The following is a 27,564-nucleotide window of genomic DNA, read 5'->3' on the forward strand; positions in this document are numbered from 1 at the left end:
GTCCGACTCCCCCATGTGAGGGTCCGCCATGTGCGAGTGATGGCGGAGGCACTTGAGGAATGGGCAGATGGCCGAATGCAAACTGCGGCTCATAATCTCGCAAACACTATTTCAAAATGCAAAGCAATTTGAAATATCACGTTTTCAAGCGGAGAGCAAATGTAACGAGATGTAGCAAAAAATAAGAAAAAATGAACAAATTGGACAAACTGATAAAATTGTAAAATTTTGACAGAATCTATTTCAAATTGTAAAAGTGTACCGCTCTAGCAAGATGGGATTCCTCGATGTAATCACCTGATTTTGTAAAACCTCAGATTGGATTGCAAGTCCCATTTCATCAACCGATGATCACATCAACCCAATCTCTGCACCTTGAGGCCTTTGCTAGAATGTGACACATATTTCAAACGATGTGCATTTAAAGGTGGGATACCGCATGCTAGGTGCTATGAATCATTACCCGAAAGATGGCTCCAATTATTTCCACCTTCTTGTGGGGTCAGCCGGCGAAAGTTTTCTCATGTCTTTGAGGAACCCGCTGGCCAGGCCTGATGTTCGACTGAAGGTGATTTGGGCAGGAACCTGTCATTTGTTCAGGTAACCGGGGGTAACTCAACTCTTTGTAAAGGAATCTATAACTCTTTGCAGAAGACACATTGGGATCCTCAAGCTTCCACCACCTAATGCAAGTTCACGTGATACCCGCCTTAATGTCCAAATGATGGATGGCATACTTTGTGAGGTATAACTCCCTTCTTTGCGAAGCACCATTCAGACAGTTTATAGTCGGGTCAGGAATCAAACCCAGACTAGACAGCTCAAAGGCAGGTGTACTACCTCTGCGCCATCTCGCCAAGCTCAGTGCACAATTTTCATGTGGTATCCAAAATGAATGTCAACATGATCATGTGTCGACAACAGCAAGGAAAAGAAAAACTCAAAGATTAATGCAAACGAAGCCAAAAGCCACTGTTAACACTGGGAAGCATATTAACATGAAGTTCAGTTAAACAGAAAATCGAGTATAAAAAGAAAAGGAGACATGGTGTAATTAAGGGTAATGGAAAACGAAGGCCTGCAGACTTGTCAGAGCTCCGGGGCGTTCACGATTATTTGAGAAACGTTTCAAGGCTGGAACCAATCCTGGACCTATTAACACTCTGCTGCAGGATATTCGATAAATTAGGTGGCAGAAATTTGGAATTGGCCCAAGGTGCAGGTGATAACTCACGGAACACACCGGTGGGATCTAAGATGTCTACCGACGACTAGTGCTGGCAGACAGGTTCCTCCCGCTTAACACGCTTTGGCTGGCCGGCGAACACATCGACATCTTTCTCTGCCTGTGAAACACCAGGGTGACAGTTTATAGCTGGATCCAGATACTAACCCAGACTGGGCAGCTCAAAGGGGAGTGCATGCTCCTCCAAGTTATCCCGGTACATCAAGCCACAATGTTATAAAGCTTAGATGGATGGAAAATGGAATTAAGAGTGCAAATAAAGAAGGAAAAAAAGGAAGAAGAAACAAGGAAGCAAAAATAATTAAATAAAGTGCAAAAAAATGAAACAAAAGAGGCGAAAATAGGAAAAAGAAACACCATAGCACAGCGGATAAGCTCTCATATTTGAACAAATTGTGCATTTTTTGAGAAAAGCATGAAATTTCTAGCATAGTTAGTATATACCATTAGATTTATTTTCAGATGTGGAGGGAAGTCAGATTTGACCTCTGAGGACTGTGGGAGGTCAAATCCAAAATGGCCACCAGTCCACTGGGTCTAATGTTCAAACGCACTTATAGATGTCATTCCAACTAAATTGGGGATGCCCATTCAATTGGTGATACTTTTGAGATCGCCAGAACTCAAGGACATGCATTTAGGTCACGGTCAAGGTCAAATTACGTTAAATATCTATTTTTATGATACTGCAGTTGGAACTGCTATTGGAAAAAGTTCATTTGAACTTTTAAAACTTTATTTTTTCAGGTACAGGGATAGGTACAGAACACCCAAAGACCAGAAATGATGAAAAAAAAGTGTTTACACTGCAAGGAATGATGCAATAACCTCTGAAAAAATAACTGTAGTTAACCAAGTATGTCCACGAAAGCCTACATTAAATCAAGTGCAATGGTGAAAATTGGTAATGATCTAAATCTAACAGTCTCCAGAACAGAAGCACAGTGCAGTGCACTAGAATGCAGCTTTGGCACACTTGCAGCGTCCAGTGCACCCTTTCTTGCAGCGACAGTCGATCAATTCATGGCAGGATTTTGATGCTTCAGGAAGAGTGGTCCAAAGAGGCTGCCACCCAGTTGTCTCCTTTGTCCAGCCCCAGTCAGGTGGGTCTGGCATCTCTGGATCCATGACCAATGCCTGGTTACAACAGTTGGCCTAGTAGCAAGTGCGCTTGATGTGCTGCTTGAGTGCTGCCTGGGTTGGAGGAATGTTCTCTAGAGTTCTACACTTCTGTTTGAAGAGCTGCTTCCTGGCATCATTCACTTCCGTGCTCTCGCTGGTTCTATCATACATCAGCACCACAAATCGCTCTAGCAGTAACATTGAGCCTTCACTGACCTCACTTGGCATGCCCAGGAGTTCATTGAAAGCATCATTCACCTCTGGGCATCCCCAATTTAGTTGGAAATGACACCTATAATGTTTTTCTACACTATTTGGTTCCAAAATTAAGCGCGTTTGAACATTAGACTCGGTGGACTGGCGGCCATTTTGGATTTAACCTCTCACGGTTCTCAGAGGTCAAAATCTGACTTCCCTCCACATCTGAAAATAAACCTTATGGTATGCATTAACTATGTTAAAATTTTCATGCTTTTCTCATAAAATGCACAATTTTTGTGTTTATCTGCTGCACTACAACGGTCATTACTGCACATCGGATTTTTATGTGAAAAAATAAAAAATATTTTTTCACATAAAACGGCTTTTTTGCGCGCAAAAAAATTATTTTGCTATTTTCGGAGAAAAAATTTTTTTCGCCCTTTTTCAGGAAAAATAAAAAAAAATGCCCTTTTTGGTCGAAAATGTCTGGCAACACTAAAAGAAATAGGGAATTTTTGGAAATTTTTAACTGCGATCGAAATTTTAAACTGCGATCGAAATTTTTAACTGCGATCGATCTCAAAAACAAAACGTTGCGTCCACTTGCGTCCCCAGCGTGTACAGCAGTGAGGCGGTGTACTACAGTGAGAGAGTGTACACAAAGTGTGAACAAGTCTCCTATCAAGATGAGTGCTGCTCTTCGTGACAAGTGGCTGAAGGAATTCAACGCTGGCAGCGATGGGGCCACCTTCAAGTACGTGTCGAGTGACATGGCTTTCTGTCGAGCTTGTGAAAAGACTTTCCGGGTGAAGCAGAAGTCTGAGCTGGCCCAACATGTCCGAGGAGACCGCCACATATGCGGATACCAAGATATTTTTAAATTTCAACAATTTTCTGGAAGAAATGGTGCATTATTTGAAAAAAGTGCCAAGGTCCCAAGAGCAACTTGGCCTTGAAGAAGAAGAGGACGGTCACGCAAGCCACCATGGAGGACTTTGGTGACGGAAAGAGGCACAAGTGCGACGTCGTGGCTCAGGAGCTGTGCCAGGCCATGCTGGCCGCTGGCATCCCATGGTCGAAATTGGAAAACCCTGCCCTCCGGTCGTTCCTGGAGAAGCACATCACTCTCCAGATCCCCGATGAAAGCTGGATTCGAAAGCACTACCTCGACAAGTGCTACGACGAGGCCTTGGCGGGGATCCGTGCCGACCTCGGACAGCAGCCCATCTGGCTGTCCGTCGACGAGACGACCGATTCGGCAGGTCGATATGTGGCCAACATCATAGCGGGACGCTTGTCCAAGGAGGGGTACTTTCGTCCCCACCTCGTCCAGTGCATGTTTCTGGAGAAGACCAACTCCGGGGAGATCGTGCGCACAGTCAATGACACGCTGCGCTATCTTTGGCCTGATTTCAAGCCGGAGTGCCTCAAGGTCCTCGTCAGCGACGCCGCGGCCTATATGATCAAGGCCGGCCATGCCCTGAAGGAACTCTTCCCGGACTTGCTGCATGTGACTTGCGTTGCCCACGCGCTCCACCGTGTCTGCGAGACAGTCCGAGAAATGTTCAAGGACGTCAACGACCTGATTGCCACGACGAAGAAGGTGTTCGTCAAAGCCCCGTCGCGTGTTGTCCTTTGGAAGGAGCAGCAGCCCAATCTTTCTCTCCCCCCGGAGCCCATTCTGACTCGGTGGGGGACGTGGATCGACGCCGCGGTGTTTTACACCAAGCACTTCGAGGCCGTCAAGGACATTGTGGACCAGCTGAACGATGACGACGCGATGGCAATCCGGAGTGCCAAGGACCTGTTCGGAAAGGCGGACATCAAGCTCAGTTTGGTCTTCTTAAATGCCCACGTGTCGTTCATCCCGAAGATCCTTAAGCAGCTGGAGGAGGCCGGCATGGAGCTGGCCAAGGCCTTCCAGCTCCTTGATCAGGCCAAGGAGGAGCTCGAAAAGATCCGAGGCTGCCGTAAGGAGATCCTGCTCACCAAGTTCAAGGCGGTGCTGCAGCGCAATCCTGACATTGGTGTGCTGAGGACAGTGGCTTTGATCCTGGATGGAGATCAGCACGGATCTGAGGTTGGTGTGCCGGCTGGAGTCAAGCTTGCCGACATCCCCCTCTTGAGGTACTGCCCCATCGTCAGCGTCGACGTGGAAAGGTCCTTCTCCGTCTACAGAAACGTCCTCACCGACCGCCGACACCGCCTCACCAAGGAGAACATGACCAAGATAATGATTTCAAACACCTACTTTAACCGTTCCTAAAAGGGTCTTGTCAATTTCTTCTAGTCCTCTACTTATCAAACAATGCGGTTGCAATAAAGGTACCTGAACGTCATTTTTTACCTGTTTACTAGCCCAGAGTGCTTAATGTTGTGCAGGAAAAAGCTTACCATTTTTTGTTCTTTTTTGACTGATTTCTGAAAAACTTGGTAAAAATAAAGAATGAATAAAACGGGAGAAAAAAATATTTCGGGATTTTTTCACATAAAAAAAAAAAAAATCCGCTTTTCAAAACATAAAAGGCCTATTTTCTTAACATAAAAATCCGTAGTCTAGCCCTCATTACAGTGCCTGCAAGTGGATTCACCAATAGCAAGGTTGGAATAATAAAATGGGAGGAGCCTTGAAACCAAGGTATCATCTCATTTCATGGGTGTTTGTGACCATTTCTGTAAACAAGTCAGAGCACAGCAAGGTCATTGCATCGTGGTTTTGAAATGTCGCAGCGAAAAAAGTCCTAAATGCCGAGCAAAGAAAATGCCAGATTAACAAGTTGCAAATAGAAAATGCTTTTAAAAGTTAAAAATCCCACCTGGAGAGTAATTTGTTAACCACATGCATGGGTCTCGTGCTCATCTGCGGTTGCGTGAGAACTGTCGATGGAATAAAAGACGTCGCGTGATGCGGATCCACAGCTGGAAGACAGATCCATCCGACGAAACGATTCACAATTTCATTTGCGCTGTGGAAGAATTCCTAGCACGTTGGGCATAATACACGTACTAAGTAGGAAGTCGATACAAACACCTGCTCTCCACAAATACGCCTTCACGGTGGTGGAATCACCAGCGTATCTCGTCGGATATGCTCTATATTTCCATCAGACATATTTGTGCCACCAGCATGAGCATGAGTAAGAGCGTGCAAAGGCATGTTTGAGTTTATTGTGGATTAATCTGCACTCAGACATGATGTCAGACACCAGTTGGTGAGAGGTCCCAAGAGCGGTTATTTTTCCTGGCTCCACATCACCAAATGGTTTGTAGACTAGAGTGCTGTGAGCGTTGGAAACAGTGGTATTTCAAGGCATTTAAATGTGGGGGTTAAACCCACATGAATGATCCAAACATCATGCCTGCGTCATAAAAGGATGGGAGGCCAATGCCTGGCAGGCCTCGACACCCACACAGAAAAACAATAATTATCTCTGGGTTATTTACTACGAGAACTACTGTGGCTTGAGTGGTATTATTTTACAAAGTAAACGGTTATAAGGAGAGTACACAAGGAAACGCACACACAGGAAAAGGCCACTCGGCTCATCAAACCCATGTCACCTCCATGTTCCCAACAACCCAGATTTACAATATGATCCTTTGACTCACATTTTTCCTATATAAAACACACACACACACACACACACACACACACACACACACTAAGGTGAATACTTTGAGAACTAGGAGGGCTCCGCTCCACCTTCTGAAACCCACATATGGTGATAACAACCAGCCAAACATGCACCCACCAATTGGACATCTACAACCTGGACATCAATTGCCATGCTGGACGACAACCAAAGACATCACACCTCAATCATGCTGTACCCCTCCGTGCCCATTATTCTTAAGTACATACAGTCGTGGCCAAAAATATTGGCACCCTTGCACTTTTTTCAAATAATGCACCATTTCTTCCAGAAAATTGTTGAAATATAAAAATATCTTGGTATCCGCATATGTATTTCTTTGTGTTTGCAGTGGAACAAAACAAAACAAAAAAGCTAAAAAAAATTAATAAATCTTAGCTTATTCCACACAGAAATCTCTGCCAGCAACCCTCTTATGGTTAAACTGCCAAAATCTAGACTCTCTGCTCACCTTCACCCTTTCATTCCCATTTTCTCCCGCCTCTGGAACAAACTCCCTCACCCCCTTCAATCCCACTCCTCCCTCCAGGTCTTTAAAACAGCTGTTCACCGCCATCTCTTATCTTCCCCCATCCAAAACCTTGTTCTTTTCTACCCCCGCTAATTCACCCCAGATACACTTTTTAGAAATTCCAACTTCTTTCCTGGAAGTCCCTGCAGTGTCCATATGTTTTATACCTCTCCCACCTCCCCCCAAGCCCTCTCCCTCCCACATTTCTCTCAATGTCCCTGCTCTCAAATGTTGTCTTTGTGTCCTTTCCCCTCTCTCCCCATCTTGTCTACCGCTCCCCTTATTTTGTGTTTTATCTGTCGGTTTGTGTCGGTTTGACTTTTTGTGTGATTAATGTTAGCTCTTTCACGAGCCTCGAACTTGTATACAAATTTTTTTAAAGAAAAATCCTAAAATGGCCCAGACAATATTATTGGCACCTTTTAGAAGTTGTTAGAAATAATTAGATTTCAAGCAGGTGATTCTCCTTTACTTTGGAATTAAACTCACCTGTGGTGAGTTGCAGGTGCCTGCAATATAAAAATCACTCATTCAACCATTTTGAATAGAGAAAAGGAGTCATTCTGCTGTTTTGTGTCTCTGTGTGTACTGCAATGAGCATGGAGAAAAGAAAGAAAACCACAGAATTATCTGATGAGGTCAGACACAAGATTGTAGCCAAGCATGGACAATCTCAAGTCGACAGGTCCATCTCCGGAGACCGTGTTGTTCCTGTGTCCATCGTACAGAATGTTATCAGGAATTTTAAGGCCCATGGCACAGCAGCCAACCTCCCTGGATGTGGCCGCAAGACAACACATGTTCCAAGATTACAGCAAAGGATTGTTCGAATGGTGGAGAAAGCACCTCGATCAACTGCCAAACAGATTCAAGCTGACCTTCAGACACAAGGTAGGACAGTTTCAACTCACACCATCCGTCACTAACTCAATGAAAAGGGGGTTCTATGGTGGGAGACCCAGGAGGACCCCACTGCAGAGAGAGAGAGAGGGACATAAGAAAGCCTGAGTGGAATTTGCCAAAACACATCTGAACAAGCCAAAATCCTTCTGTGGACAGATGAGACCAAATTATAACTTTGTGGTAAAGCACATCATCTCTATGTTTACAGAAAACAAAATGAAGTCTTCAAAGAAAAGAACACCTTCACTACAGTCAAACATGGAGGAGGTTCAGTGATGTCTTGGGGTTGCAGCGCTACATCTGACACTGAGTGCCTTGAATGTGTGTATGGCATCATGAAATCAGGAGATTACCAAGGCATTCTGGAGCGCAATGTTCCACCCAGTGTCAGAAAGCTGGGTCTCCATCGAAGGTCATGGGTCTTGCAGCAGGACAATGATCCCAAACACACTTCAAAAAGCACCCAGGAATGGTTCAAGACAAAACGCTGGACTGTTCTGAAATGGCCAGCAATGAGTCCAGATCTAAATCCCATTGAACACCTGTGGGGAGATCTGAAAACAGCAGTTGGGAGAAGGCACCCTTCAAATCTGGGAGAACTGGAGCAGTTTGCACAAGAAGAGTGGGACAAACTGCCAGTCGAGAGGTGGAGGAAGCTCATTCATGGCTATAGGAAGTGCTTGACTGCAGTTAATTTGTCCAAAAGCTGTGCTACCAAATATTAAGTCTAGGTTGTCAATAATTTTGTCAATGCCATTTCTTTTTATTTTCTGATTATAAAGGATATATTAAGTTTTGAGTCAAAAACAAAGGTTCTGTAATATTAGGCCGAGAAAAATATATTTCCAGTCTCTGGTCAGCACGCGCATCGATTTTGACCCTGCGCGTCAACAATTATTTGTTTTTTTTTAATTTCCAACGGTACCTACAACAGCGCGCGCCTGTTGTTGCCGGGCCGGCGCGCTATCTCGGGAATTGCGGGTCGGTGAGGGCCACCATGGTATCGATGTACGCGCACGGTTCTCCCCTACAAAACTACGTTTAGTTTGTCCAAATCCAACCAGCCGTTCCAAAGATATGAGTAGTGTTGTGTGCCGTGACGTCATGAATCCAATCGGCTGGATAGTCATTTATTGAAACGAAGACGTTCTTTGTCGGGTTCGTGTGAAGCAACCAGAAGGCCTAGAGAGCTGCGGGTGGTCTCGTTAGTTAGGCCTGGATCCTATCTCGTTTGTCATGAAGTTGTAGGTGTCTGTGATAATCTGGTGGACTGGGAGAAGAGATCGTGGGAGACCATCGGCCTGTTAGACCACTTGCACATGCACAGTGTTGACGCGATCGACGCATTGGAATGTTTGACGGTACAGCGAGGCGATCTCGAGAACGAAATGGCAGTCTATAATATGCTTGAAGAACTTAATGATTTTCAGAATAAATACATTTTAAAATAACTTAAGCTTGTGTTCATTATTTACAAAAAAAGGCCTACAAGTCCCATTGGCTGTCTTTAATTCGTCTCTGGACGGCGCCATGGCAGATGAGGAGGACCGCAAGGCATGAGGACACAAACCTCTATATGTGCAATCCGTGCTTTTCAAAAAAAACCAAAAAAAAAACCGCATCGCCGCATCAATTCTGGAACTTTGGTCTGACCAGAGACCAGCAATATATATTTTTCAGCCTTAACAGTGAAATAAAGAATTTGTGGAGACCAAATACTTTTGTCAATTTCAACTTATTTATCGAGAAAAATAGCACAAAATAGCGCGTGAAAAATATTCAAGGGTGCCAATTTTTTTGGCCACGACTGTATAAAAATCCATTTTAAACGTATCAACTGTCCCTGCTTTCCCCAACTTTCCCGGAAGATCATTGCATGTGGTAACTATAACGGCGCTCGTTCGAGCGTATACCTCCACCAGGCTAAACAGTTTATGTTTTGCATCCCACTGATAGGCCAGACCAAGACCTGAACCAAAATCTAATCGGCTTGCTCTTGTCATCTAACCAATTCATCCATCTAGTTTTGTCATAAATCTTCCAGAACCTTTTGAGATATCGTGCTATATATCATTTTTGGTTCTATATATCGTTTACCTCTCAATGGTGAAGAATCACTTAAAAATTCAGTATCATGAACCAGATCTTAACCAAAATCTAATCAATTCATCTTTGTTACACACCCAACCTCTCCACCAAATTTCATCTGAATCTGTCAACAACTTTTTGAGATATTCTGTTTCCAAACAAACAGACAGACAGAGGTGAAAACACAACGTCCATCCACCTTTCGGTGGCAGAAGTAACTGGAGCAGCACTTAGTAGAGAGCACACCTCTGCCATGCTGGACAGTTTACGTTTTGTATCCCCTGATAGGTCGGATCTGCACCCGGACCTGAACCAAAATCTAATCGTCTTCTTCTTGTCACCTAACCAACTCATCCACCAAGTTTTGTTATAATCTTTCCACAACTTTGAGATATCGTGCTCCATATCATTTTTTGCCCCATCTCTCAGTGGTGAAGAATCACGAAAAAATTTATAGTATCCGGATATTCAGCAAAATCTAATCGATTAATCCTTGTCACACACCCAACCTGTCCATCAAGTTTCATCCAAATCTGTCCATATTGTATTTTGAGATATCCTGCTCACAGACAGACAGAGAGGGGTAAAAACATATCACCCTTGCATTGCTTGTGAATAAGTCATAATTTTTCACTCTTCACCTATGCCCTCTGTTTCCTGTCACTGTCCCTCTTCAGCAAAGGCTGTCCTCCTCACATTTTGTCGATAGCTTCATTACCATAAATGTCTGCATTAGATCCCGTCGTAATCACCTCCTTTCTAATGGGTGCTGTCTTTCCATCGTGGTCCCCCTATACTGTCTTTCCCTCGTGGTCCCTCTGTGCTGTCTTTCCCTCGCGGTCCCCCTGTGCTGTCTTTCCCTCACGGTCCCCCTGTGCTGTCTTTCCCTCACGGTCCCCCTGTGCTGTCTTTCCCTCACGGTCCCCCTGTGCTGTCTTTCCCTCGCGGTCCCCCTGTGCTGTCTTTCCCTCACGGTCCCCCTGTGCTGTCTTTCACTCACGGTCCCCCTGTGCTGTCTTTCCCTCACGGTCCCACTGTGCTGTCTTTCCCTCACGGTCCCCCTGTGCTGTCTTTCCCTCACGGTCCCCCTGTGCTGTCTTTCCCTCACGGTCCCCCTGTGCTGTCTTTCCCTCACGGTCCCCCTGTGCTGTCTTTCCATCGTGGTCCCCCTGTGCTGTCTTTCCCTCGCGGTCCCCCTGTGCTGTCTTTCCCTCATGGTCCCCCTGTGCTGTCTTTCCCTCGCGGTCCCCCTGTGCTGTCTTTCCCTCACGGTCCCCCTGTGCTGTCTTTCCCTCGCGGTCCCACTGTGCTGTCTTTCCCTCGTGGCCCCCCTGTGCTGTCTTTCCCTCGCGGTCCCCCTGTGCTGTCTTTCCCTCACGGTCCCCCTGTCCTGTCTTTCCCTCGTGGTCCCCCTGTGCTGTCTTTCCCTCACGGTCCCCCTGTGCTGTCTTTCCCTCATGGTCCCCCTGTGCTGTCTTTCCCTCGTGGTCCCCCTGTGCTGTCTTTCCCTCGCGGTCCCCCTGTGCTGTCTTTCCCTCGCGTTCCCCCTGTGCTGTCTTTCCCCCACGGTCCCCCTGTGCTGTCTTTCCCTCGCGGTCCCCCTGTGCTGTCTTTCCCTCATGGTCCCCCTGTGCTGTCTTTCCCTCGCGGTCCCCCTGTGCTGTCTTTCCCTCGTGGTCCCCCTGTGCTGTCTTTCCCTCGCGGTCCCCCTGTGCTGTCTTTCCCTCACGGTCCCCCTGTGCTGTCTTTCCCTCGCGGTCCCCCTGTGCTGTCTTTCCCTCATGGTCCCCCTGTGCTGTCTTTCCCTCACGGTCCCCCTGTGCTGTCTTTCCCTCATGGTCCCCCTGTGCTGTCTTTCCCTCGCGGTCCCCCTGTGCTGTCTTTCCCTCACGGTCCCCCTGTGCTGTCTTTCCCTCGCGGTTGTCAGCTCTTTCACGAGCCTCGATTCAGTATATATATAATGTATAAGTGCTGTCTCCTTCAGCTGCTCTTCAGAGCTTCATTGTGTTACACCCGGAATCAATCTATTCAATCTACGCTGAACCCTCTCTACGGCAGCTATGGCCTTCCTCAGATGTGGAGACAAAAACCCCCAAAAATATTATATTTGAGACTTCAGCAATACCTCTATAGTGTTAACACTAACTCTTTTGATTTATTATATTTACCTGCCTGCAAATATAGGCGTAACCCCTGTTTGCTTTACCTATGGCTGCCAGGCACCGTGCTGTCTACTTACTCCACGTATCTGATGACACCCCCAGATCCTACACCTGTATGACAAACTCCCAGACAGCCCCTTGTATCATGCAATCCCTATTTTCATTGTTCTTACCCAATCCCAGCACCTTATGCAGCACCTTATGTTAAACTGCATCTGCCAATCTATTGACCAATTTACAAAAGTCACGAAACTTTCCTGAATCTGATAATACCTCCCTCTCTCTTATATATACACAAAGAATTAAGTTAAGCACCCCCCCCCCGTTTTTTTACAACCTCGCACATTACAAGTTTGTTGTCGTCAAAACAGTGTAATATACCCATGATATTGCTATATTTTCTGGAGAAGTGATATTATGGTCACATAAAAACATAACAATCATGCCGTTTTCAATATTTTATTCTGAATAATTTAAGGTGAAATTTTTTGGGAATTTTAGGCATATTTTCACCTCAATTTAAGTATGGAGCTATAGGTCCATCACGGACAGTGTGGATGACGTTTATGTTTTCTAACGTACAGTCATTGTTCTGAGAAGACCTCTAGCGATCTTTGCGTCAATAACGTGTGTAGGACCCACGTGATCGGATCACTGACTCAACCCTACGTCTCATAGACCCTGTAAGCCGTCGTATGCGTTGCTGTGGCAGGTTGTTCCATTCCCGATGTAATGCACGTTCCAATTCATCCCGATTGGCTATTGGAGGGACCATCTTCGCAATTTGTCGTCCCAACATGTCCCAAACGTGCTCGAGGGGGTTCAGGTTCAGGACAGGATTAGGGGGTGCTTAACTTAATTCTTTGTGTAGGGGTGCTTAACTTAATTCTTTGTGTATACGTTACCTCAAAGCCTCATGTCATCTACAAATTTTGAACACTGACTTTTAACCCCAATGTTCAAATCATTGATGTAAAGTATATGGTATTCATAGAATACTTGTATATTAAAGTATATTCCCTCCTCCGGTATGATAGACCTGAGCCTCGTCCTGGTGGTGGGGTGGCTATCTTTATCAAAAACTCTCTTCCTCACTCTCCTTGCACTGCCCTCTCTCCTCCTCACCCCCAGGAGTACCTCTGGCTACGGCTTCCTCTCCGCTCCCACCTTTTGTTCATATGTGTTCTGCACCATCCTCCAAACAGGGATGACTCCATTTACATTTCACTGTCTGACAACATGGACCAACTTCTATCCACTCATCCCAACTCTCTCTTCCTCATATGTGGTGACGTCAACTGTCACCATGCCAGCTGGTTGGGTGTGGGTTCCTCTCTCACCAGTCATGGCACCTCAGCAAAGGACTTCTGTGACTCACTGGGATTGACACAATCTGTCAATTTCCCGACCCGGATCTCAGCCAATGGAGTATCTTCTCTTCTAGACTTGGTTATGACAAACTTCCCTGCTAATGTCTGCTGCTCTTCCTCTGCTCCAATCGGTTCTTCTGATCATGTGCTTGTCAAAGTGGACATCTCTCTGGCCATTCTCAGAGAGCCTCCTCAGCGTCGACAAGTCTGGCATTTCACTCAGGCCGACTGGGACGGTCTTCAATTAGCAATCAATCGTCTGGACTGGTCTCCCATCTCCACTGCCTCTGACATCAATTCTTCCTGGGAATTCTTCCAAAGCAAACTGCTCTCTCTCATGCACAGATTTATCCTATCTCGTCTTCAGTTGTCTTACCCTTCCTCCCGTCCATGGTACACTGAATCTTGTGGTGAGGCAGTTGCCCTGAAACAACTTGCCTTTGCCTCTTGAAGGCTAATCCAACTGAAAGCAATCTCAGTTCCTTCCACCAAGCTCAGAACAAGTGTGTGTCTACCCTCAGGAGTGCCAGGAAGCACTATCTCTCCACACTCAAGAATGAACTCTCAAACCTGTCTCCTTCCTCCAAATCCTGGTGGTGTCTGGTCAAATCCATTTCTGGTGTTTGTTCCCCCTCCATCCCCTCCCTTACCTCAAATGGCTACACAGTTGACATCGCACGTGACAAAGCCGAATGCCTCAACTCTGTGTTTGCCTCAAAATCTTTAGTCCCAAACCCATCTCTCTCTCTGTTCCCACCTTTCCCAGTCGAACCCAACTGCTCCTGGACTCTGTGTCCTTCTCTGCTGACAAGGTGGAGGAGTTTTTGTCAAACCTCGACTCTGATTCTGCAACTGGACCAGACGGCATCAGCCCACGGGTCCTAAAATCCTGCTCTGCCGCTCTATCTCACCCTCTCTCTGTTCTTTTCACCCTCGCTTTTGCTCAAGGTCATCTGCCAGCATCCTGGAAATCAGCAAACATTACCGCTTTACACAAAAAAGGTGCAAAAACAGATCCTTGCAACTACAGACCAATCAGCCTGCTCCCAATTATCAGCAAAGTCATGGAATCCATCATTGCTTCGGATATGAAATCTTTCCTCTTCTCCAATGGCTTGATCTCTCATCATCAATTTGGTTTCAGACCAGGTCACTCTACTCTGGACATGCTGCTTCTGCTGTCTCAACAATGGATGGAGGTCCTCAATGCCAAACAGGAAATCAGAGCCGTCTCCCTTGACATATCACGTGCCTTCGATACGGTCTGGCACCCAGCTCTGCTCACCAAACACTCCTCCTATGGTATCCATGGAAATCTCCATGCATGGCTTACGGACTTCCTCTCTGGTCGTAGTCAACATGTGGCCCTGAATGGATTTCTCTCATCTCCCCTTCCTGTTCAGGCTGGAGGTCCCCAAGGCAGTGTTCTGGGCCCTGTGCTTTTTCTGGTCTTTATCAATGATCTCTCCGACTCTCTGGAAAATCCTCTCTATCTCTTTGCTGATGACTCCACTCTCTGCCGCTCCATTCCTCTTCCCTCAGATCGGCAGTCTGCAGCCTCCTCACTTTCTGAAGACCTGGACAAAATCACAGACTGGTCAAACAAGTGGAACATGTCTTTCAATCCTGACAAGTCTCACACTCTTACTATGTCTCTCCGAAAAGATCGACTGGACAACCCTCCCATGTACTTTCTCAACAATCCTCTCCAAGAAGTTCTGTCGATCAAGCTTTTGGGTCTCACTATCTGCCATGATCTTTCTTGGGAAAACCACATTTCCAAGCTGGCCTCCAAAGCCAGTCGCCGACTGGGCATCCTCCGTCGTGCGAAGTCCTTCCTAGGCACACCTGATCTCCTCACCACATACAAGGCGTTCATCCGCAGCTCAATGGAATACTGTTCTCCCCTGTGGGCCAGTGCTCCTGCCTCACACCTAGGTCGGCTTCACGCTGTTGAAACCAAAGCTTTCAGAATCATTGGAATCTCCCGCGATGAAGCTATCTCTGAGGGCTTTTCACTCACTCACCGCAGGCAGGTAGGTGGTCTTTCTGTCTTCTACCGACTCCTCTCCGGCCTTGCTCCCCCAGCTCTCTCTGTGCTCTGTCCCCCAAATATTCCTACAGGTCGCACAATATCTGCAAGCAACCCTCTGATGGTTAAACTGCCGAAATCTCGGCTCTCTGCTCACCTTCACTCTTTCATTCCTCTTTCCCCCGACTCTGGAACAAACTCCCACACTCCCTTCAATCCCACTCCTCCCTCCACGTCTTTAAAACAGCTGTTCACCCCCATCTCTTATCTTCCCCCACCCAAAACCTTGATCTTTTCTACCCCCGCTAATTCACCCCAGATCCACCTTGTTTGAAATTCCAACTTCTTTCCTGGAAGTCCTGGCAGTGTCCATATGTTTTATACCTCTCCCATCCCCCCCTTCCCATGCCTCCCCCCCCAAAGCCCTCTCCCTCCCACAGATCTCTCGATGTCTCCATGTCTCTCGGTCCCTGCTCTCAAATGTTGTGTTTGTGTCCTTCCCCCTCTCTCCCCATCTTGTCTACCGCTCCCGATGTTATATGTTTTATGTGTCGGTTTGTCTTTCTGTGTGATTAAAGTTCGCTCTTTCACGAGCCTCGATCTTGTATACAAAAATATATATATATATACTTACCCCACACTGTCAACTTGGTGCGAGCCAACTCTTCTGTTTTTAAGGGTTTTTTCTTTGATTACACAGACTTGGCATTTAATATGGAATATATTTTTTTCTTGACTTGGGTTTACTTTCTTAACTCAGTATATCAATCTGGTGAGTTTCTTTCACACTTTGGTGATTTATTTGTTAAAAGAACCATGTCACTGATTGTCTGTCGCAGAAAGAAGTCAACAACAGGATTATATCACAGGTGGCGTGGCAAAATGTACGGACAGGTGCATTTGATGATTGGCTTCACAGTCGGGTATACAAGGGTTGTTGCGTTCTGTATTAGTGGAAAACAACTGCTGCACGTCTCCAAAAGTTATTGGCACTTCCTCTGGAGATGGTCCGTCAACTCGACAATGCTGTTTGTCATGGAGTGGTGGCTTTACGAAATTACGGCATGAAACAGCGTGCTATTGCTCGGCAGTATGGCATCACTCAAGGTCAGGTGTCAAAGATCCTGAAACGAAATGCTCAGAGGGGTGTCCCTACTCCAATACCGAGGCCAGGACGTCCCCACAGAACCACAAGGAGGGATGATCGCCAGCTGCACCGGTTAGTCCGCAATGGCCATACCAAGTCAGCTAATCGGCTTAGGGCTGAGTGGCAGCAACTGACAAATGTGCCTGTATCCAGAAGGCACGTCAACCAACGACTGGTTCAAGCAGGCTATCGTGCCAGGCGTGCCCTGAGAAAGCCACGCCTGACCAGACAACACCGCCAGCGCCGATTGCAGTGGGCCAGAGAGCACCGTCAATGGCAGCCAGGACACTGGAATCACGTGATCTTCAGTGACGAGTCTAGATTTCTGGTCTATCGTCAAGATGGCCGCGTCCGAGTGCGCAGACAAGTGCATGAAGCCTACAACGAAGATTGTATAGTGCAAAGAGTCCAAGCTGGAGGTGGTGGGGTGACCGTTTAGGCTGCTTTTCATGCAGGGGGCAAAACTGACCTGCTTGTTCTGAATGGAAACCTGAACCAGTTCAAGTACAGGGCCATTCTGGAAGAAACATTGCTTCCATTTGCTCGTGCAGCCTTTCGAGGAAACTTTGTCTTCCAAGATGACAATGCATGGCCTCATTGTGCTCGCATGATCCAACACTTTCTTGCTGACTGTGGTGTAGAGCATATGGAGTGGCCTGCCATGTCCCCGGATATGAATCCGATAGAGAACTTGTGGGCAGAATTAACACGTCAAATCGACCACTTGGACCAGCAGCCGACCTCTGTGTGTGAATTGCAGCAGACTATTGTCACTGCATGGCAAGCGATTCCTGTCCAAACCTTGGCAAATCTCGTGAACAGCATGCCTCAACGTGTACGTGCTCTCCTGAATGCTCGTGGGGGTTACACGAAGTACTGAACTGTAATTTTACTGTCCGTAATCCCAGTCGTAATTTAACTTTTGTTTTTGTCAAAAAAATTTTTGGCTAATGTGCAAAATAAAGAGATACTTCTGGAAAACGTACAGATGTTTAACACAGTACTGTCCATGAATTGAGTTCGATATCAGTTTACATCACTTTCAAGGATCAATTTATTTGTTTCGAAATGTCAAATGTCGTTTTTGTTTCTTTTAAAGGTCACATTAACAAAATCTAGAATAATTTCAACATAATTCCAATGAACTTTTGGTTCTAAGACATCTTGAAAAGTAAGTTCACCCCCACAAAAAAAATATTCCATATTAAATGCCAAGTCTGTATATGGCTGCCAGACCATGTGACTGATGACGTTATAAATTTACATTCTCTAATATAATTGTTCAGTAGATCACGCTCAATAAATTTTACGGGCTAAGCGATGTCCTTGTCGAATTATTACATCATAATTAAGGCACTAATGACGTCATGGTTATCAACACTTATTCCCCATGCATTGTTCTTTACAATGAGCCACGTTTCATTTTTTTCCATGGAGCGGTTTCAGGGATATAGAGGTGCAATGTTTTTCGTTTTTTCTAAGATAGCGCCTGCACCACATGACATATGACGTCATAATTATCATTTAAAAATTCTACAAGAGGAGGCACTCCTATGGTGAGACTTTTGTGTCCATCGGACCAATAGTTGCACAAAAAAAAAATCATACTCATCACATTAAGCGTTGTACTTTCAAATTATGACATCACAATTTCAAATTATGAACCACATATTTCCCCATTAACATATCTTATTCCCCATGGGGAGTACTTGACAATACACCATGTTTCAATTTTGTTATGGAGTGGCTTCTTAGATAGAGGTGCAACGTTTTTCGGTTTTTCCAAGATGGCATCCGTATCACGTGACCTATGATGTCATAATAAAATTTCAACAGGTGGAGTGATCCAATGGTGAAAGATTTGTATCAAATGGATCAACCGTTGCAGAGAAAATTAATTTTTAAAATGCAGACACCCGTAAGACATACGTACACACATACGTATTACGTACGGATGCAACCGATCGCTTAGCCATGCTTTTTGATTCACGAGTGCAGGGTAATTATAAATAAGAACGGTGCCAGCCCTGATCCCTGAGGTACTCCACTACTTAAAAGTTAAAACCTCCCAGGCAGAGATCATTCCGCTCCATCCCACCCATTTACAGATTTCCCAGCAATGTACCATCAGTGGCATACAGACAAAGCACAAATGGATTAATACTATCAGAGGTTACTAATGCTCAGGCTATAAAGAAAGAACAGTAACATTGTCCAATTCCATACTTCATGAAACAAATGGTAAAAAGTTTCTGAACTATAACCAAAAGGTAGAACTATTGTTACACTCAAATCTGGTGCAGAAATTTCTGCACTAAATGTAATGACACAAGGAGCTGATTGTCTCGGTCCCCCAACTTTTAGGAGGTATGAGGAATACAGTATACCTGTGTAATATAAAAGCTAAATCTTGAACAGTTTCTGAACTATCGCGTACACAAGCCAAGTTACTGAGATGGTTACCCTGGCAACAGAATTCAGCCAATCACAGCCATGTTCTAAAACAGGTTGATATAATGTCATGAGAAATAGATGTCTGCAATATGAAATCTTAATGTTCAACGGTTTTTGAAATATAGTGTACACAAAAGTACATTGATGGATGATCGGTCGGTCGGTTAGAGCTCATTTTTAGGTCTCCACTTCCATCTCAGACTTTGACGGATGGGCGGATAACAAAAACAAAAAACCACAAAAATAGGAGTAAAGGCATCGGGATATCAAGAAAATAACCCAGAGAAAGAGACATTGGCACAAATGACTCACTTGTGAGACTTCCTCTGATTAGCTCCTCCGAGTCCATCTCCGCAGTCGTAGGCATGCAGGATAAAAGACAATTCACGGTGAGCAGAAGGACCACAGCCCACGGGCTCGAGGGCACGAACAATTCCTTCGCCGCTGCGTCCATCCACAAGTACAACCTCAAAGGATGCAGCACCGGGTCCCGAGATGCGAAAACCACATATTTCCCCTGAAAAGCAGCAGTGAGGGAAAATAATATGGCATATTTGAGTCACCGAGAAAAGAGATACTGCAAAAATGATTTGAAGCAGCACTATTGGGAAAGAACAAAGTGGGATGATTCAAGATCAGGTGGTTTTTTAATTGGTTATCGTCAACAGAGATCAAGGTTGATGGAATTTCCCAGATGATTTATTAGCAAGAGGCAGGAGACTTGCGGTTGGGGCAACTCAGGATATTTAAGCAACGAGAAGATAACGAGCTGGTATTGTGAACGTCATCATCTAGACATGGGACTGATCAGAGAGTAGAAGAAGCCACACCGGTTACACACCAATGTAATCAAGAGATCAACCAACTTACCAGCAGCATCCCATATTGGACCACGGCTAGTTGGTCTGGAAAGTCAATAATGAAAAAACTAAGGAGGTGATGAAAGTACTTGGATAATGAACCACATTTCATGAAAGTGATGTTCAGAAAAGATTGCCCACAGGAATTTGTCATTAAGATGTGCAGATGAGCTTAATCATGTATGTCCACGCATCTCAGCTGAGATTTGTACCAATCACACTGTAAATGGGTGTTACACACTGCAGAATCCAAGCATTACACAGATCATTTCGCTCAAAATACATCAAAATTTACAACCAATTGATCTGAAGGTGATGGACAGCGATGCCGCTTCGAATGCGAAGAGAATGTGCAATGAAGAGTAACAATCTTGGATGGTTCATTAAATGGTAAATCTCAAATTTGAACATTATTAAAATGTTCTCGAGATTATTTTTGCCTATTATACTGCGATAGAATGTTGCTATTAATCACTATTTCCGGTGTTATAAGAACACTGCTTACCATGCACACTGTATTCATGGCAAACCAACTCGAAACTATTCAAATATGAAACCCAGAATGTGACATCTTTCGATGGCGAAAAATTAGTAGGGAAACAAATCAGGACAAAGAGACCGGAGGAATAGGTGTGTTAGGAAAAGTTAGTGTAGTGCCCAGGCTCAATTAGCGCCATTGTAAACTTGGCCCAGATTCAAATAGCCCCTTCAACATCCTGAGCTTAACATCATAGAAGCTGTCTGGAATTATTTGTCCAGACAGGATCAAAGGAAAACCACCTAAATCCAAAATCAAACGACGAATTATGGAAAACATGGCAGAATGCATTGAATCACCTCCCGATGGAATTTCTATAGAAATTGCAGAAAAGCACTCCAAATGGATTTTTGCATGAAAAAATATGGTTACACCAAATATTGAAATTTCATGTGTTAATATTGTAAAATACAATTCACTTTTGTTACTTTGTTGGTAAAACATGATCATTAAAACACCATATATTTATCAAAATATATGAATATGACAATAAAAATGTATACAGTATACAGTATTCTATCTGGCCTAAGACTTTCGCACATTTTATGTGTATATATACTGTATATATATATATATATATATATATATATATATATATATATATATATATATATATATATATATATATATATATATATGTGTGTGTGTATATATATATATGTGTGTGTATTGTTACGTGGTCCCCTCGGTGACTACCTGGTCTCGGTGACCCCCGGACCGTGAGAGGACCTTCGCCAGAAAGTAGTATTATATAGATGCGCTTTCGCAACGCAATCCCTATGAATTCCACCCACGAGACACTGATGTTCAAGAATATATTTCCCAATGGTACTGATACCATACAATTTCCAATGACACAACCACGGAGATTTTCCCCGAGCAATCAACAATACACCACCATCAACAATCTTTCAATGACAATCAATTCCCTATGAATAAGATGGCCATCCTATATACGTGTGTCCCGGTGAGTACTCACGACACCCTTATGGTCTCGGTCCCGCACAATGTCTCTGGGCCCCTCCAGACCAAGATGATAGTCGGCGTCGCCGCACTCGGGCGGTTAAACGAACCCCGGGTGGACGTCTCCACCGGGCAGGTATCGTACCAGGCCCCGCGGCTGCAGCCTCTCGTGGCTACGTGGAGCGGGCGCGGTAAAGCAAGCCAAAAGCCCCACGCCACTTGCCAGGCGTGCCAGGCCCCAACCTGCGACTCATACGCGTCTTTTTAGACGGGGCCGCGAACGGTACCAGACGCGGGGTCGATGCCCGGCCCCACGTCAACTTGACGTCTCCACCGGGTCGGTATCGTACCAGGCCCCGCACTCCTCTCGCCAGACGGGCTTCGGAACGCCGCTTTGTCACGCAGCGCAAGGTCGAGGCCACCTTTCGTCCGAGCGGGGCGAGGAAGAACCAGAAGAATACTCGTCCTTTTTTCCTCGTGTCGTTTCCTCTTCCGTTTCCGGTCACTTCCGTTTCCGGCCACTGGTTCAGAAGGGCTCCTGACCCTCCAATCACAACAACCCTTAATATACTACACACGGATAAGCAAAGATCTGAATATTAATTCACATAGATATGTAACACTCCCCCCCTTCAAGAAAGAAAGTTTGACCCCAGCGAAAACTTTCGTTGCCGGCCAACTTGGATAAATAAACCAGATAACTCAACCCCCAAATCCTCAGTTCCCCTGGGCAACAATTATCCCAACTCAAAAATAAAGCAACAAACTCTCACAAAACCCCCAGATTACTCCCTCTGGACTAAACACCAGCAACGACATTGTCCCTGCCAAATCAAACTCCCTCTCCTGACCCTCTGACTTTGACCGTCAGCTTCTTGTGAATGAAGGTTAAGGGGTTGATCAAAGATCCAAAGTTACGCAACTCGATAGCACTTTTTCCGGGAGGCCAAGCCGAGTATTCACTACATGGATGCCTTTAGGAACGTGAAGTTCACGGTTAGTCCGTGCATGAAAGTTCCCTATATGGACGCCTTTAGGAACGGCGTTCCCGGTTAATCCGTGGAGGAATCTTGGCTCAGCGGCTCCGCCGCATTCAGTGCTTCAACTTCTCAGAACTTCCCTAATAATTATGGTGGGACCCCTTGTCCCTGTAGTCCCACGAATAGCGGTCTCCTTCTCGGCCACTACTTTGCCAATCCTTCCTTCGGGAGCTGCCGTAACTCAGGGAGCCTCCATAATAATATTGATTGCGGCCACCACCAAAACTACCGCCCAGTTGTCCTCTCCTGTAGACCTCTCGACGCCTACGAAATGCCTTCCCTACTGTTATGGTCCGACCCTCCAAATCCTTGCCATTCCAATTCTTCTCTGCCTCTCTGGCGTCTTTGGTGCTGGCAAATGTGACAAAGCCGAACCCTCTGGACTGTTGCGTTTCCCAGTCTCTTACCAACCGCACGTCCACCAGCGGCCCATATCTGTTGAAGACAGAGGTCAGAACTTCTTCCTCTGTTTTGAAGTTCAGTCCCCCTACAAATAACTTGGCACTTTTGTCGCCATCCCGAGCTGGTGTGGTGTTATTTTCCCTGCTGGGCTCTTGACCAACCCTCAGGTTACCATAAACTTGACCCCCGGCCAAATCATTCCCGATAACCACAGATACACCCTCTACAGGAAGCGTGGCTTGTAAACCGACGGTGACCGGTCCTGACACCAAATCGGACTCCAAATGGATGACATGAAGGGGAGCACTAACACCGCCCCCAATCCCCTGTCAACGAACACTATCCCCCGTTGCCGTCTCCTCGGACCATGGCAAAATGCCTTCAAGCATTAAAGATTGATGTGCCCCTGTGTCCCTCAATATCCTAACCGGTTTCCGGTTAGTCGAGGCTCCATCCCGTGACACAAACCCCTCTGAAATAAATGGTTGGTAACCCTTTTGATGGCGATTTCTTACGCTAGCCATCGCATTCGGAGTGGTAATAGTCGGACTCCGCTCTGGGTTGTCCCTTTTCATGAGGTAACAACTGGACATCAAGTGTCCAGGTTTTTTGCAAAACGCGCAAGTAGGCCCGGAGGAAAAACTCGTGGTCTGCCTCGGGCCCCCTGAAAAATAAGTTGGTCTTGGGCCCACAGCCCTCTGACTTCGAACAGGTGGGGTATCCGCGTTGTCCCCCTCATCCTCTCGAGGCTGCCGCCATGTATTGTCGTTCTCCGCACCTGCTGTTCCCCACCTCCCCTGCGGAGATCTAGGCGAGGAGGTAGGTTCATGGACCCCTATTCGGTGGGTTAAGGCATAATCATCTGCCATGGTGGCTGCGTCCCACAACTTTGGTACTTTCTTTTCCTGCAGGTACACTTTGATGTCCTCGTGGACACACTGCTGGAATTCCTCCACCAGGATCAAGTCCCGCAATGTTTCGAAGTCTTTCCCGACTCCTTTTGACTCACACCACCGATCAAACATGTTTTCTTTCACTCTGGCAAACTCCACATGGGTCTCACTCTCCCTCTTCCTGGCATTCCTGAATTTTTGCCTGTAAGCTTCCGGCACCAACTCATAGGCCTTGAGGATGTGCTTCTTCAGTACCTCATAATCTGCACATTGGTCCATTGGTAGCGCCGAATAAATTTCCTGAGCTTTCCCCACCAGCACACTTTGCATGAGTATGGTCCAGGCCTCCTCCGGCCAGTTTAATTGTCGAGCCACTTTCTCAAAGTGTGGGAAAAATTTCGCGACATCCTTTTCACTGAACGGTGGAACCAGCCTCACATGTCTGCCCACATCCCAGGTTTTCTGGTTAGGTGTCGACCCCGTCAGCAAGGGTGGTGCCTCTCCCCGTTCTCTCATTAACTCCAGCTCCTTGAATTTGATTTCTTGCTGAAGCTCCATGTCACGTTCCTTTAATTCCCTTTCCGCTTTTCTCTCCTCTGCTTCGAGGTCCCTTGCAGCTCTCCTTTCCTCTGCTTGTTCCTTTTCTCTTCTTTCCTGGAGTTCTCTTTCCACTCTCCTTTCCTCGGTTCTTTCTTGTGCTGTTTTCTCTTCCAACCTTTCCTGGAGTTCTCGTTCCACTCTCCTTTCCTCTGCTTTTTTGTCTTCTAACCTTTCCTGGAGTTCTCGTTCCACTCTCCTTTCCTCTGCTTGTGTCTCTTCTCTCCTCGCTTCTGCTTTCCTTTCTTCTTCTTTTAACCTTTCCTGGAGTTCTCGTTCCACTCTCCTTTCCTCCGCTTGTTTCTCTTCCCTCCTCTCTTCTGCTTTCCTTTCTTCTTCTGCTCTTTCCTTTTCTGCTTTCCTTTCTTCTTCTTTAATCCGTTCCTGGCTCCGTAACTGCAACTCCAGTTTCCGGAGCTCAACGTCTTCTGGTTCTTCGGGTAGCCACTCCCAGGCTAACTCGTCCCATGTTCCTAATCCCACCATAGATTGTATCACCGTGGCCTGCAACTCTGCCTTCCTCAAATTAGTTCGGACCTCCAAGTTAAAATGTTTGGCCAATTTCAAGAGGTCCGACTTTAGCAACGCTCGGAACTGTGCCTCACTCGGGGTTACCCCAAAGTTCTGTGCCACAAACGCCATGGTGCCTATCGTTAACACCTGTTAACCTTCACCCAAGACTTTACCCCAATTTCTCAAAAAAAAAATTACCAATTAATAATTAATTAATAAATTTTAATTAATAAAAAATTATTATTTTATTATTTTATACAATTTTAGATCCCGGACGTAGACCCAATTGCGAAACCGCAAATCGTAATTTGGACGAGCCCCCAATTCTGTTACGTGGTCCCCTCGGTGACTACCTGGTCTCGGTGACCCCCGGACCGTGAGAGGACCTTCGCCAGAAAGTAGTATTATATAGATGCGCTTTCGCAACGCAATCCCTATGAATTCCACCCACGAGACACTGATGTTCAAGAATATATTTCCCAATGGTACTGATACCATACAATTTCCAATGACACAACCACGGAGATTTTCCCCGAGCAATCAACAATACACCACCATCAACAATCTTTCAATGACAATCAATTCCCTATGAATAAGATGGCCATCCTATATACGTGTGTCCCGGTGAGTACTCACAACACCCTTATGGTCTCGGTCCCGCACAATGTCTCTGGGCCCCTCCAGACCAAGATGATAGTCGGCGTCGCCGCACTCGGGTGGTTAAACGAACCCCGGGTGGACGTCTCCACCGGGCAGGTATCGTACCAGGCCCCGCGGCTGCAGCCTCTCGTGGCTACGTGGAGCGGGCACGGTAAAGCAAGCCAAAAGCCCCACGCCACTTGCCAGGCGTGCTAGGCCCCAACCTGCGACTCATACGCGTCTTTTTAGACGGGGCCGCGAACGGTACCAGACGCGGGGTCGATGCCCGGCCCCACGTCAACTTGACGTCTCCACCGGGTCGGTATCGTACCAGGCCCCGCACTCCTCTCGCCAGACGGGCTTCGGAACGCCGCTTTGTCACGCAGCGCAAGGTCGAGGCCACCTTTCGTCCGAGCGGGGCGAGGAAGAACCAGAAGAATACTCGTCCTTTTTTCCTCGTGTCGTTTCCTCTTCCGTTTCCGGTCACTTCCGTTTCCGGCCACTGGTTCAGAAGGGCTCCTGACCCTCCAATCACAACAACCCTTAATATACTACACACGGATAAGCAAAGATCTGAATATTAATTCACATAGATATGTAACAGTATATATATATATGTGTGTGTATATATATATATATATATATATATATATATATATATATATATAAAGATATATATATATATACAGTATATATATACAGTATATATATGTTGCTACGGTTTTGAGATTTGCACTTATTGATCATTAAAGGTTCAAGGGTTGCCCCCCATAGTTAGTTCCACGAGCAACACGTAGGCCCACTAGTAGTATTTGTTATGTCATAGTATGTGTAAGTATAGGCCATCTCCCCTATTAATATCTGCGTTGTGTAAAGACATGAGATTAGGTCCCGTTCATTTTGCGTCCACCCTCCAATTCCACCTCGATGGGCGGAATCCATCCCGCGCCCCATTTGGCTGCCCGCTCAGTTTGTTAAGCATTGGCTGCTCGACCCAGTTTGTTACGCATCGGCTGCTCACTAGTCGAGTGACACGAGGTAGGCCTGAGAAGGAGGAGTGCGGGGTCGGGGTGGGGGCAGCGTTGAGATCGGAGCGTCAGAGGCGATGATGGTAAGAGCCACCAGCCAATCAGGGCTCTAACGGCATGGCATGAGAGGGCGTGGAGAGGCGCGTCTGGTGAGTTTGAGAAGGTTCGTGGGGCGTGCCTATATAAGTCACTGCACAAAGCCCTTGAACAGGACTTGTTGGGAGAGGGCTTGATGCGAGGACTCGCAGAGAGAGGACTGATTGGGAGGACTCGCAGAGAGAGGACTGACTGGGAGGACTCACAGAGGAGAGAGAAAGGACTTGTTGGCAAGAGAATTTACGGGCAGGACTTTGAAGGAGAAGGATTTGGGCGAACTTCGTGGCGATAGCGTTTTGCGGCATTGAACTGTATCTCACAGTATAACGTACGCGCCAGAGGGGAAGAAGAAGAGGTGTTGGCAGTACAAGTACAGGGCTGCAGCCAGACGCGCCGGTGGCGAATAGCGCCTACTTCAGCCACGCGAGTAGACGCGAATAAACCTGCCAGTGATTAACCGCCAGAGCCCACACCCTACCGTTCGCCGCGTAATAACCCTGTGCGTCCAAACGACACGCGGAGAGCTCATGCCTTCTCCTCTTACCATCTGTACGGGACGAGCCAGAGACCGGAGGGAGCTGCACGGGAGCCATCCATGGACGCGGACCATCATCCTGCAACTGCAAGCCCCGTGTGAGTGTGTGTGTGTGTGAGACGGGCCCGTTTGTCCTGGGTAGTAAGTAAGACTGTCTAAGGCTGCACTGTGTCCCCTTTTTCTGGAATCATTGTATAGTGTAAATAAACCTGTTATTCCTTTTTCCAATTCGTTCGCCTCTGTGATTTCGCCATTGACTAAGCGTGGCACGAATAAGACCGCAAGAACCCGGTTCACCATCTAAACGGCACGGATCGCGTGTACGCACCGCTCGGCGTCTCAACACACGTGGTTTGTGCGGGGCTTATTTCCTCGTTTCAGGGCAGCGCGAGTAATTAGGTAATGGCGAATTGTAGTCCTAATACCCTATTTCACGCTGTCCAGAAGGGACGTCATAAGTCCCGGGTCCCGCCAGGCCAGTCAAAGACAAGGGGACTAATCCCCCCTTGGTAAGGGGAGAAGGACGGCTGCAGATACGCAACAATATATATATATATATACAGTGGAACCT

At 46.3% G+C, this 27,564-nt stretch overlaps 1 protein-coding gene across 1 annotated transcript in view; it reads right to left on the reverse strand.

The window, feature by feature from the left end:
* CLSTN1 (calsyntenin 1) overlaps positions 1–27,564 on the reverse strand; it is a 248,267-nt gene that overhangs the window by 103,923 nt on the left and 116,780 nt on the right. The window contains exon 3 of the mRNA XM_068112236.2: positions 19,202–19,406. Coding sequence (XP_067968337.2) covers positions 19,202–19,406 — 205 coding nt within the window. The remainder of the gene's footprint in view (positions 1–19,201; positions 19,407–27,564) is intronic.

This window comes from Myxine glutinosa, chromosome 4 (assembly GCF_964187855.1).
Source record: "Myxine glutinosa chromosome 4, kmMyxGlut1.1, whole genome shotgun sequence".
Lineage (NCBI taxonomy): Eukaryota > Metazoa > Chordata > Myxini > Myxiniformes > Myxinidae > Myxine > Myxine glutinosa.